The sequence below is a fragment of the Anopheles merus genome, unplaced genomic scaffold (genome assembly GCF_017562075.2).
Source record: "Anopheles merus strain MAF unplaced genomic scaffold, AmerM5.1 LNR4000007, whole genome shotgun sequence".
Taxonomy (NCBI): domain Eukaryota; kingdom Metazoa; phylum Arthropoda; class Insecta; order Diptera; family Culicidae; genus Anopheles; species Anopheles merus.
In genome coordinates, this window is record NW_024427587.1 from 235385 (window position 1) to 248747 (window position 13363).

The 13363-nt window shown below is 36.4% G+C and overlaps 1 protein-coding gene across 9 annotated transcripts in view; it reads left to right on the forward strand.

Annotated features, from left to right (window-relative positions):
* Positions 1-2809: 2809 nt before the first annotated feature.
* The window catches only part of LOC121600804 (plectin), a 94680-nt gene continuing 84126 nt past the window's right edge, over positions 2810-13363 (forward strand). For 5 of the 9 annotated variants that reach the window (XR_006005875.1, XR_006005874.1, XM_041929566.1 and 2 more), the window contains exons 1-7: positions 2810-3662; positions 5663-5729; positions 6409-6657; positions 8578-8787; positions 8855-9007; positions 9091-9329; positions 9403-9552. Coding sequence is in view for 7 of the 9 variants with exons in the window: in XM_041929566.1 (XP_041785500.1) it covers positions 6507-6657; positions 8578-8787; positions 8855-9007; positions 9091-9329; positions 9403-9552 (903 nt within the window). In the remaining 2 variants the exon portion in view is untranslated. The remainder of the gene's footprint in view (positions 3663-5662; positions 5730-6408; positions 6658-8577; positions 8788-8854; positions 9008-9090; positions 9330-9402; positions 9553-13363) is intronic. The other 4 variants (XM_041929560.1, XM_041929564.1, XM_041929563.1 and 1 more) reach the window with 4 other exon arrangements.

A 13363-nucleotide genomic window follows, 5' to 3' on the forward strand; every position in this document is an offset into this window, starting at 1 on the left:
TATTGTGGTGTTAAAATAATGTTAATATTACATAATGGTTGCATTAAAAAATTTGACAACAATTGTCCATTGTTCATGGGTTTTTCTTAACCCGCTTTAACAAAACGTTGATTGCACTTTGAGTAGTAGTATCTCATTAGTTAGCAGACTAAATTTGACAGTCGAACTCTAACCATGATGGACAAAAAAGTGATTCAAAAGCATGCGCGATCAAAGAATGGCACCCCGTAGCGTCCAAAATGGACTCCGTGTGGAAGTTTGTGGACGTCGTATATACCCGTTTCGGCATTTTGGTCGCCAATATTTTGGCACTATTAGGCAATAATCAAAGCATCGAAAGAAATCCCAGGTTCATTTTTGAGTTTCCAAAAGAAGTTGAAATGAAGACAGAGGGACAAGTGGCTACATTACTGCGTTAGCTGGATCGGGAGATCGATGCAACCCACCAAACAGTAAAATAATACCTGGGATACATGAATAAACAGATCAGAAATTAGAACTCGCATCCACTGGCTTCACAGGGGTAAACAATTATGCGAATACTCAATGCAATCATTTCAGGTGAATTTCGACAGAATTTCTATATGACATCCTAGTCTGCAACTGGTCCAACATCCGTCACCTGTGTCCCATCGATTTTTTTCTGCACCAATGTGATGCAAAAACTCTACTTTAACAATTTTGTAGCGAAAACTTAGGAGTAATTGATGAAAATCGAAGGTAGAACTTAAAGCTGTAGAAAATATTGACACTTTAAAATTACGATATAAAAAAATTACATACTGTAAATAATCACTACTACCAAGTGTCGATTTTACCCGCATTGGCCGCACAAGTTATGGTGACATTTTATACTATATAGTTTGTACTGGTCTGGTGGTACAGTCGTCAACTCGTACGACGTAACAACATGCTCGTCATGGATTCAAGTCCCCAATAGACCGTGCCCCCATACGTAGGACTGACTATCCTGCTATGGTAACAATAAGTCATTGAAAGCCGAGCTCACTTCATGAGTGCGTACAAAGGCAGGCCTTGACCGACAATGGTTTTTGTGCCAAAGAAGAAGAAGAAGAAGTTTAATATAAAAATTACACACTTTGATACAGAACTAATCAATAGCGTTTATAAAAGAATACACGTACATTATAATTTTGTTGAATTAACGCAACAATTCCTCAAGTCCCAGAAGTACAAATTTACATCGGCTGTCAATCAGAACCACCGTGTTTATTTTGTTGTTTTTTGACAGTTGACAGGTTTCTGATCAGTAAAAAATGACTCAAATATTCAAAACAGTTAATACAAATAAAGTGTATAATTTTTTTTTCTTCAAAAAGTTTTATAAATACTAAAACGGCAAGGTGTAGAACCAACCCTGACTTCCCCTACAATTTTTTTTGCGTTTCAACCGATATTGGCCGCGGTAGCATAGAGGCGTAAAAAATGAAGAATATGAAAGAATTATTTTTTAATCCATTGCAGGGCGATTAGTTGTGTATGATGGGGAAACAAAGATAAAATTCAAATCAAAATATTTAGCCTACGTGATAAAAGATAAATAATCAAATCATATCTCCTTTCTATTCAAATGTTAACTGTCGTCATCTGTGCCTAAAACAACACGCTATTAATTTTAATTTACGATCTTGTGTTATGTTCAAAAGGATTGCAAAACTTCCATTGATGTCCCGATCATCAGATTAGTTGATTATTTGTACGGTTCTGTGTATCCCTGTGTGTATCGGTTCGGCTTCGACCTGAACAATCATTTGGGCTAATGTTTAGGATTTATTGAATGAAAGGACGATATTTGTATGTTTTTTTTTTTTTCAGGAGTAACGGTCCAAAAAGGCCGTATTGCTATATTTGTATGTTATCAATAGTAAAAAAAGAATAATCTTGTCTCAAATACAGTCCGAACTCACTGGTTGAACTTCGATTTCCTGCCAACTATTGAATATGTGCTTTTTAGTTGGTACGTTTTAGATACAAAAAAATTAAAAAAAAATCTCGGCAGATATTTTTGCGAATTTTTCGAAAACCGGTGTTCCATACAAACGTAGGCTTTTCAATTAAACTATCAGCTAACTATCGAGCGTTCTACTAAAAAATATGCCAACTAAAAAGCGTTCAACTATTGAATTCTAACAGCGCGGCTACATGAGGTGAAATATACAGCGAAATGAACTATTTGACAGGTGAAATATCTGACAGGTTCAGCTAAAGGGTTGGGAGAGACACAACATCTGCTTTCAAAATTCTATTAAAAATAGTATCTTCTTAAGCAGAAAATTCCATAATTGGAAGAATTTATGAACTGTTGACTCAAAATTGACGAAGTACTCGATATTGAAGTTATTTAATGGATTTAAATACGATTTTGTGCACGTTATTTGTTTAAATTACACATGAGCTGGTTGCTGTGATGCTTTATCCATCAGATATTTCGCCTGTCAAATAGTTCATTTTGATGTATATTTCACCTCATGTGGCCTCATGTTAACTGTAGCTACAAATGCTCAAAATGTTGAAAATAATAATGAATACTCTTATTTATAATGACCATAAGAAACTTAAACAACTTTTTTTGAATTAATTGAAATGGGCGAATAAAAGCAAAAAACCATTTAAAAATGACGGTTAAAAGCATTTGGGTCTATCTATACACCAGCACTACACAAAAGCTGAACCTTTCGGTAAGATACCTTGTGAAGCTTTTGACAGAATGTTTTATGTCATAAGCTTGTCGAGCGCTTGAAAGATTGCAGACTTATGTCACACGACCATCACACCAATATATGTGCAAAGTACTATTATAGCAGAAGGGCATGCGCAGACTAGATTGCAATGAGCAGCACTTTTTCATTGATTCTTTTCCTACCAGTTTTGTAGCGCGAAGTCAAAGATTTAGAGTGGTCGAAATATAGGACCTGGGAAACGGCATATCAAAGTGGTGTTCCTTGAGTGTAGGCACATTTGCAGATGTTTAGGTTTCACGGCTCTGTTATGTACCTTTGCAGGTTGTAAATGTTGCGTATAAAAATATGAAAAATTAAATGTTGCGTTATGATTGAGGCACAACTCAATATTAGTCATACGTGTGTCCGTGTCCAATGGCATGCCCATTAGGTTAACTGTAAGCAAGAAAAGTTAAAGCTTAAAGAAAGCATTGCGTGCAATCTTTGTGCTAATAATGTTCATGGTTATGTGAAAAGCAGTGTGTTGAGTATCGAGTACAAAATCAGTGGTCTCTGGTACCGAATGCGCCTCTCGTTAATGGTGCTGACGAGCATGATAACAGGTCAAAAATGTTAGCAAGATAAGCATGCCGCTTGCTGCTACAGTTATTTTTTCCTCACCGCGAACCGTAGTGCACCACCCTGGCTCTTGCCGCCATTTCGTTTTGCAATCCAATTGACAAGTAATCTTTGGAGCATGTGTATGAGAGCTGAAGGAATATAAATCGGGTCGTACAGAAAGTGAATAGCATTCGTATTCGTGTGCCGTTACTCGATGGGATAAAGTGTCACAATACATACGAAGTTAATTTTCCAACAGCATATTGTTGGATCTATTTAGTTATATTCGCATACTACATTTTGCTGTGCTACAGTTTATCTAATCCTGAACTAAGTTGTTTGTTCCTACGTAAATTTGAGGTGCGTTAAATCCATTTTCACCCCTCATCGTATGAAATTTCCTATCTTATTACTCTTCCTTATCAACATCATCAGTATAATCATCGTCGTCATCATCTTTGTAATCATCATAATTCAGAACAGGGTTATCAATTTCAAAATAAGGTTATTGTTTGAAATAACATTTCTATCACACGCGTTAGGAATTAGCGCAACACAAAAAAATTGTTTTGAAGCTCGAAACTGTGATGTTCACTGTCCCTTCACTTTTGTTGTATGTAAGCATGGCATTGCTATTTTTTCTTTCATTTTATGTAAATATCATTTTTATCAAATGGTATGCATGTTATTTTTAGAATACGAGCTCAATGGTATTATTTCTGTCCACTTAGATAAAAAACATAAATTCTCCACAAACTCCGTTCTCCTGGACCATCAATTGCTCTCTATATATTACTCATAGTTCTCTCTTTTTCTCAGTTCAATTTTCCACTCTAACTCCGTCTTTCTCTTCTCTAAGCTCTTATGACTGCTCACACTTTTCTAAATCTTGGATTTTTTACTCTGCTCAGGTTTCTCTTAAATTCTCCTATATTTTATTATGCTCCCTCTTTTCATGACTATCTCTCATTGTGTCCTTTCATGACCACAGTAGACCATGCCATACATATCTAAGGAATTTTATACCAGAAGATCAATACTGCATGATTATTAGAAGGAACGTCACGGACTTCTGGAACCAAAAACATACATATAATATACGACATTAACGAACAGTTTGGTGTAGATATGTATGCAGTTCCTTACGAGTCTAGCTTCATTCATTGCTGGACTTTTACACTACTGACAGCGATGGAGTACAACATAATCTTATGTTCTCCATTCAGGCTCGCTGCTGTGAGCTATATTGTGTAGGCGCCTGCGTGCTTATGTATGACACTGTGTTTCATAGAATTTCCTAGACAGAGCGTGGTTTTCATCGAAAATGCTTCACCATTTTTGTTGTCCTTGAATTAGCGTCCGGGCTTTCGGCATTTAATGTCAACTGATTGTTGTAGTCAATAAATTTGACAATGCTCAAACAATTAATGTTCTACCCGATATAATTGTCGACTTATGTGATTCAACATTATGATTGTTTTAAGATCCCATTTCATATAAGATCCCTTTTAACTTCCTTTTTTTATATAATATATTTTATAGGATATTATTCTTTGTAGGATATTTGTGGGCAATATTTTATAGGAGTTTATTCTTTGTGAGCCCATGCATGCAATTTTCTTCTGAATGCTAATGAACAATCATTTAGATTCTCTTTAAAATTGACAAAAATGTAATTGAACAATCAGACAACTCAATTAGTAACATGAGTACAAATCAATTTGCTTGGGGAACCATCAACTAGTCACATAAGAACAAGATGGTTTGTTTTCAATTGGTTTGTTTGTTTCTGTTTTCTTTTTTTTCTCAGAATGATGTAAATAACAATAACTGTTTTTACTAATCTGATTTTTTTTAAACTCGTAATCACAACTCTATCTCAATCTCTTCTCTTATTGCATACATAAAAGCTGGCATCATATTTTGCCTTCATTGTGTTTTTCTATTATCACTGTGTGCAAATAACATTCCAGTTTAATGATACAAAATATTAAATTCTAGCATATTATGCCATGTTTCAAAGTCATACATTTCATTTATCCAAACATGTTCTAAACTTTTCACGATAAAAATATATGTCAAGCCGGGGTAATACTACAACGAAATTTTTCCGTTTATTTTTGTTATAAGCATATACAATAATATATAAGCAATACGGCAAAGCCGTCCCTTCTGAATAAAAAAAATATATATGCCATATAAATAAAACTAATTACGAGCCATGTGATTCGTCACATCACTTAATAAACAGTTGAGCATATTCCGTTACACATAGCTTTTAATTGTTATTATACATAAAATTGCAATGTAGCAATTTTACACTAATTTGTTTTTTTTTTGTTTTATCGCTCGGTATGCAGCATCGGCAAAAGTGTTTGTAAAGGTAATTCACCGTGATTCGCTTCAACCTGAATCAACACCCATACGGTGAGTGTACATTGATGATGTCTATTTTGCAAATGGAAGTTTTTTAAGCAAAACCTCCTCCTTCGGCATACCTAGAATATGACAATCCCTCTCATAACACTATCCTTTTTATACCTGCTTTTATCGTTATTTGAATACTTGTCACTCCTTATAATATATATTTAGAAAACAGCCACAATATATTTTCAACAAAAAATGTAAATTTGACACAATCATTTGTACCAATATCGTATTGTAATTCTGTTCAAACTAATCCATTCTATGAATTATTGATTTTTTTACGAAACTATGATTGGATTCTGGACCATAAAATTTCATAAACCATTACATTTGAATAATACGACTTAATAACAGTAATAATAATCTAGTGGCTGTTTAGTTGTTAGTTATAAAGTTGGCAATTTCTATATATATGCTATATTTTGATATTGGATACAACAAATCATTTCACGAAAGTTAACAAAATCCAATTTTAATAGTAAATATCTATCTATATTCACTGTTTAGAATTATACCGCATATTACACATTATTTAATAGCCGTGCACTTACAGTACTACACCCATATCTGCGCCATATTGTTATTACTCATCTATCTATGTTGCTTTTCTTTATATGCACCGAAAACACATGATGTGAAAATGCGCCACTACCAACACCACTACAAAAACACTGTAAAGAAAAAAAATCAAAACACCCACAAACCAAACCTAAAAAACAGTAGCCAATTCTAGATCCGCGGAATATAATATAGACCGCGATTTATTCGCGGCATATTATGTCTCGCGAAGTCTACAGCACAGGTCAAACAAACTCAAACACTACCGGTACTAGAAGCCCTGGTCGATCAACGAGACGATTAACTGAACTGCCGACTGTTGACAAGTCGCCTTCACGAGACTACGGCGGAATCCGAGGAAGACCTTTAGGTGAAATAAAAATCGTTTTTACACTGATCGTGATATTGTATTGTATGCCTCTTTTTATCCTCATCTTAAAATCTATGTGTCTGGAACGTACAAATAAATTTTGATAAAATTTAAATTGAAATACTGTTTGTTTCATATGTCATAATTCTGTAACAGCTGCTCGTTTGCTAATATCTAATATATATATATATATATATATATATATATATATATATATATATATATATATATATATATATATATATATATATATATATATATATATAAAATTAAAACAAAATCAAGTTAAAATTATAATGAAAAGGATTCACACTTTACGCTACATTTTATTTTTTGAAAAGGCTTTCGTTTCACTAGAACACAAATACGCCAATAAAGTTTTAAAGTATGTAATGTTGAAAATGTATAACACTACATAATCGTGTTCCTCACAATATCATAATTAAAAATCGAATGATTGAATATTTTTACTCGAGTCTTCCATTTTCAGATTTGTTGTATTACTCTTTTCTCGACATGACTTGTTAGAAATACCCATTCATATTTCAATAACTACAAACGTGCCCTTAAAAGTAGAAATGGATACTTTCATTTAAAAAGCAACGAGCAGTTTGTTAGGGGCTATAGTTCGATACTTATTTTTACTTGTCTCTTACTGCTCGGTTTGTAATGGTGCTGTGCCGACTCGGTAATAATAGTGTTACCCTATTTAGTATTGTGATCACAACAACCTTGTGCATAGTAAATTTTTAAAAGGTTAAATGAACATTTTTTGCGAAAATTATAAATGCAGTACAACTACAGACATTCAAAGTATTTATATTTTTTGTATTATAGTTGTTTGTTTATGTTTTATATGTAGTAATAATCATTAATTTTATGTTAATATGCAATGTGTTTCATGTTTTTAAAGTTGTTTAAGCAATTTGTTAAATACTTACACAACTTTGAACCAATATAACATACATTAACAATGCCGAACACTGACTCGATATATACAGGAGACTCTCGAGATACGATCCACTCGAATTACGACGATTCGCAGATAGGATAATTTTGATTTTGACATCCCAAGTGACATTTGCTTGAAATTGTTTTTCCATATCTGCTCGATTAGTACTCGATACGCCTGAAATTATAAATTTGTGTGTGATCAAGTGTATTGAAAACGCTAAGATTTGGTGAGTTCGTAAATTAGACTTTCTTCTATTAATGGACGATGCCGTCGAACTCATTTTAAATTTGTAGCTTTGATTTTTTATGAAAAACAAAAGCAAAATTTGTGTGACGTTATTCTATAAAAATTGGTATTATTTAAGTATAACATGGCTACATGACCAACTATAACGATAGAAAACATCATTTTCGAGCGAATCTTGAAGAAAACAACGAAAAAGCCGCATCACTGTTGATTTACACATTTATAAAGAATCCCTGACTACTCGGACTGAAATTTCAATAGTGTAAACGATCTTTACAGTGAAATTTATTAATTCTTTTAAAAAATCGTTCAAGTACACGAAAAATTTGTTCGGTCTCAGATACAGTCATATCTTGAAGGTCTCCTGTATCCTGGTACGACAACAAGTAAAATCATGAATTCAGTCAATACCGCGTAAACTATTTGATTCTACAGTTACTGATTTTGATCTACTGTTTTTTTAATCTAATTTTATGTTTTTGTTTTAATAAGAATGTTATATTTTAAACTTGTTCCTAGAATATAGATTTATGGTAAAGTAAGAAAAACTACTAAAAAAGAACGTGGACGTGAGATAGAGTTGTACTGTATTTTAATTGGTTTTGCTCGTAGCATGTAAATCATTATTACGTTTTCCTACTTTAATTTTTATGTTTTGCTTTCAATTCACGGTAGAATCATCTTTAGCTCATAAACGTCACCTTTCCCCATTCTTATAGGGCCCAATATACACCAATCACACTCAGGAACTAATTCTCCGCTAAACTACAGCTGGAAGTCTTATCCACACCATAATTCATTTACAGCCATGGGTAGTCCATATTATCGAGATATGGACGAGCCCATCAGCCCTGCTGGTGGCCACCATCGCAGTAGAAGTGCAACTCGAGCTCCCACGCACTCGTTGGAGTATCCTCGCGAGCAATTGAGTATGGCTTGAATTGAGTGAAATGATCCATTTCTATCTAATTTATCTATAACATATCGTTATTCTAGGAACTCGTTATCAGTCATTGGATAGGGGTCTCGTTGATCCACACGATCGTGAATTCATACCGATACGAGAACCACGTGATCGTTCTCGTGATCGGTCATTGGAAAGGGGACTGTATCTAGAGGAGGAACTCTATGGCCGACCACCTAGGCAAGGTTGGCAACGCTCCAATATGTGCACATAAGGCACCAAAATCAATACAAACTAATTTAACTCCCAATGTTCTGTTTTTTTTCAGCAATGCCGGAACGAGGATATCTAGGCGATTTACAGGTTCAAAATGGAGAGCTGCAACGCGAACTGGGAAATCTTAAAAAAGAGCTCGAACTCACGAATCAAAAGCTCGGAAGCTCAATGCATAGCATCAAAACATTCTGGTCGCCCGAACTAAAGAAAGAGCGTGCTCTTCGAAAAGAGGAAAGTGCTAAATACAGCCTGATCAATGATCAGTTAAAACTGCTTAATAGTGAAAATCAGGTATGAACTAGACTATTCATAATTTGCTGTCGAACGAATGTGACATTCATAGTTTATTTTATTTTATATATAGAAACAAGCAATGTTGGTAAGGCAACTTGAAGAAGAGCTTAGATTACGAATGAGGGCACCGAATATAGAAATGCAACAACAAATGGAGGCTTTATATGCAGAAAATGAACACCTCCAACGAGAAATATCAATATTGCGCGATACTATTAAGGTAACAAAATATCAGAAAAAAAAATCATTATTTTACTCTTTTTTATATGGTTATACATTCAAAGCCCTGATTACAACTGATATCGTCAAGAAATCCTGTGTAACAATATTTAACAGCATATGAATATGGTTTCATAATCATATTATTAATCGTATTGATTCAATAACCAGTTGGAAATTACACAGTTTGTTTTCTCCATACGCTGTATTCAATTGTAGATCAAACGGTGCCTTGAGACAGATTACTTTAATTTGAAAAATGTTATAGTTGTGTCTGGTTGTAAAATTGAAACATTTTTTGTGGATTACAATTGAAAAAATTACAAGATTAGACAGTTCAGCCGTATACGCAGGTTTGACTATCCCAAGTGAAGGTTTTTGAAAGAGAACAGGCCGATGCACAGCCCGTTACAAGGTTTCTATTGCTCGCTTTTGACAGTTTCATTAAAAATTGTGTACAAACAAACGGGTAATAGCTAACGTGAAAAAGTAGACTAATTCAGTATTAGGAAGATTCTATTTGTTAAATTTCTTTCTGTCAATCACCCATGGCGAAAATAGGTACGAAATTGCAGTCTACTCTGTATTCAGACACATTGATAACCTTTTTGATTGATTGCCATTTCCTGACCATGAATCACTATCGTTTGCATCACTCCATCTGAAGCTCAACAGTCATAAAACAGCTCAGTACCCTAGCCGCAAAATCCCAGTTTCGCCGCGACCTCCGATCAAGCGAAAACATTTTATTTACGATTTGTATGGGGCGAACACACACACACACACGAATTATGGTTGTTCATTATGGATGAGAAGATTATGGTTCTGTCTTTTGTTTCACTCTAGCTCACAGACGATGATGCCCTGTCACATTCTCACAATCCCTTCGGCTCTACTGTTTGGTTGTTGCTGCTCTTTCTCGCACGTGAGGGAGTTTTCTTTCTCCTTGTTTTTCCCGTGTATGGCATGGGCTGCGAACGATCATCTTCCTCACGATCTTTTAGTTAGTAAAAGGGAAATTGTTAGAAGCAATGTCTCTGGCACACTAAAACCTATACAAATTCGTGCACGTTGCTGTGCCACACTGTACGGAAAGTGTTTTGTGACTAGCACAACCACAAACACAGTATTATGATATGTGTGTATTTGGGACACATTTTGGTAAACTTTTTCTGCGGTCGAGAAACAATTAATTGCCGCATATTGTATACACTTTAAACCAAAAGGCAGAATGCATTTTAATCATAATTCTGCTACTCTCTTCGACATGCGCCTCGACGCATTGAACGCATGCTGTGATTAGACCGGTTCCTACGAGGCCAGACGAGTTCGATTCTCATCCGGACCATTCTCCAGGTATCAAGAGCCGACTATCCAATAACGTGGTTTTAGTAAGGCAAAGAAGCCGTTACAGCCCGGTCTCGTTACAGTATTACTCGTTACGTCAAAGAAGAAGATTTTTTTACGGGAAGATGTGGGCTTGAGTTCAGCCTTGACACGTAGAGGATGCAAGATCATCTATACAACAAAGAAAGTAGGGAAATGGCAGGGAGCTGTAGAGTCTTATCAACCACGGGCTGCTATCGACTACGTGGTTCCACGGAGCGCTAGTATGTGGTCAGCGGGAGCGCTAGGTAGTTCGACAGCCATGACGACAATCGTGGGAGCATCGAGTTCGAGTCGACCCAAATGATCGGGATCGTTTACGGATGGTTCCGACCCGGTAGGTCGACCCGCACCCAGTGGCGGATCAACACAAGTGGAGACCCTAAGCGGTCACACTAATGTAAGCCATTCGGATATGTCGAGCGAGAATTTGTATGAGGAATTTTAAACCAGAGAAGAATTGCTAAACAATTATACTTATGAGCGAGGGGGGGGGATTCCTTTCCTTTAAGCCCCATGCGGCCGCTTAGTTAGCGTACTGGTTAATCCGCCCCTTCCCGCACCTTCCTATTGTTTTTACCAAATACAGTTTACATGTTGTATAGTAAACTATGCTGGCCTGATTGAACAGCAACACGAATAACAAGGAAAGAAGGGGGAAGGAGGTAATGGGGGGGGGAGGCAAACAAGAGCGTAAGGAGGAGCGGGAAGGGTGATAGTCGAAGAGGTGAGATGAGAAGATAACGGCGTGGATTGCGCGCGGCAGCGCGAATTGTTCCAGAGCGACAATAGGTTCTAAACAAAGGGGGACGAGAGCGAAGCGAGCTGGAGGAAGCATATAGGAACGGGAAGGACATCCAAGAAGGGAGCAACATGATTTTTTTTGTTAGTCGATGTTCTTGATTTACCCATAGCGAGATAGCCTGTCCTGTGCCACTAGGATCATACGAGGCTTGGACCAAAGTGGGTAGAAAGGAGGTGTCGTCATGTAGAACAATTGGACATCGAGGCTTTATAAAAAGCACAAAACCAGGATCGACGGCAGTTACCAAATGCGACGAATGTTGCTGGTATTTGGATGTGATAAATGAATTGTTCTCGTTTGATAAACATTTGTTTAGCACTAAAAATTTGTATTTTGCATGCACACTCCATAAATCGGCATTTTACACGTTATAATGCAGCTGCTGCCTGTAAACAAATATTGACGGCTGTTGTCAAACTGAATCTCAAAATGGCAACATGCCAAACGCTAAGAAGACACCTCCTCTATATTCCACCTTGGCTTGGACCTAGGACGGGTATGTTGTTGTGTTGTGTTCGGGTAGCACGACAACATGCATGCAGCATAAAAGTCACTTACGCATGCTACGTCAATGACGTTACGCACTTACGCATGCTACGAGTGCAGCGACGGGCTAGAACACAACTTTCTATGCCATCCTCCAGGCAGCGACATGGCCGCGCAGTACCATCTGCAACGATAATGCGTCTCCAAAAAAGGCGAGAGAAGGAGCAAGCCAGGCAAAGCGAGCAATGCATGCGTCAGCCAAGCTGGGGCGGGTTGCTCCTCGCTTACAGCATCGAGCGAGGGACTGGGGAGACGTTCCTTTTTTTCTTCCAAACAGTAGACCCCAGTAATTAGGATTAAAAAGGTACACCATGGTGGGTAAATCCTAACCTTCAATCCGGTAGGAGGGAGGGAGGGAGGGAGGAGTGCGAGAAGATTGAAGGGTTTGTACATTATTAAAGACAAAATAATGGAAAGACAATGTGTGTTCAATGATATCTCTCAATTTAATATTTGACCTTCCGTTGACTTTTACTAAGCATTGGTTGGCTTAACATGTGCTGACTAGTGCATTGAATGATCTTTTGATTGAATTGTTTTTTTTTTTGCACAAGTGCAACTAACTGCACTAACAAATAACAGCTATTTTGCGCAGTTGTGACCTATTGCTATGATAATAATGCTACAATGCATGATTCTAATTGATTTATGTACCTATTTCGTGCTTCTTAAACAAAATATCGATGATATTCAGATGTTGGAGCTTTTTGTCATTCTTGTGTATGTTTTTGGTGCGGCCACGAGAAAAGCTCTTTTTTGCAGTTGACAAGCAATTTTGACAAAGTTGAAAAAAATTTCAACATTTTTTCACCTCCTTGGCCACGCGCTAATTAGAGTAAATGTAGCAATAGTGGTACAATTTGTAGTGGTAGAGACACCGACAAACCGACATGACACTTCGAACAAAATGAGCTTCAAAAGTTGTCTTCTTATTTCAAATGAAAATACGTTGAACACTAGCGCCATCTCTATTATGATTCGCTTACTACACTGACACAGAGAAGAAACTGCTAAACCCCCTTTTTGTTTTTCTTCGTAAATTCCAATGCGTATTGTTTTATGTACTTCTCACATC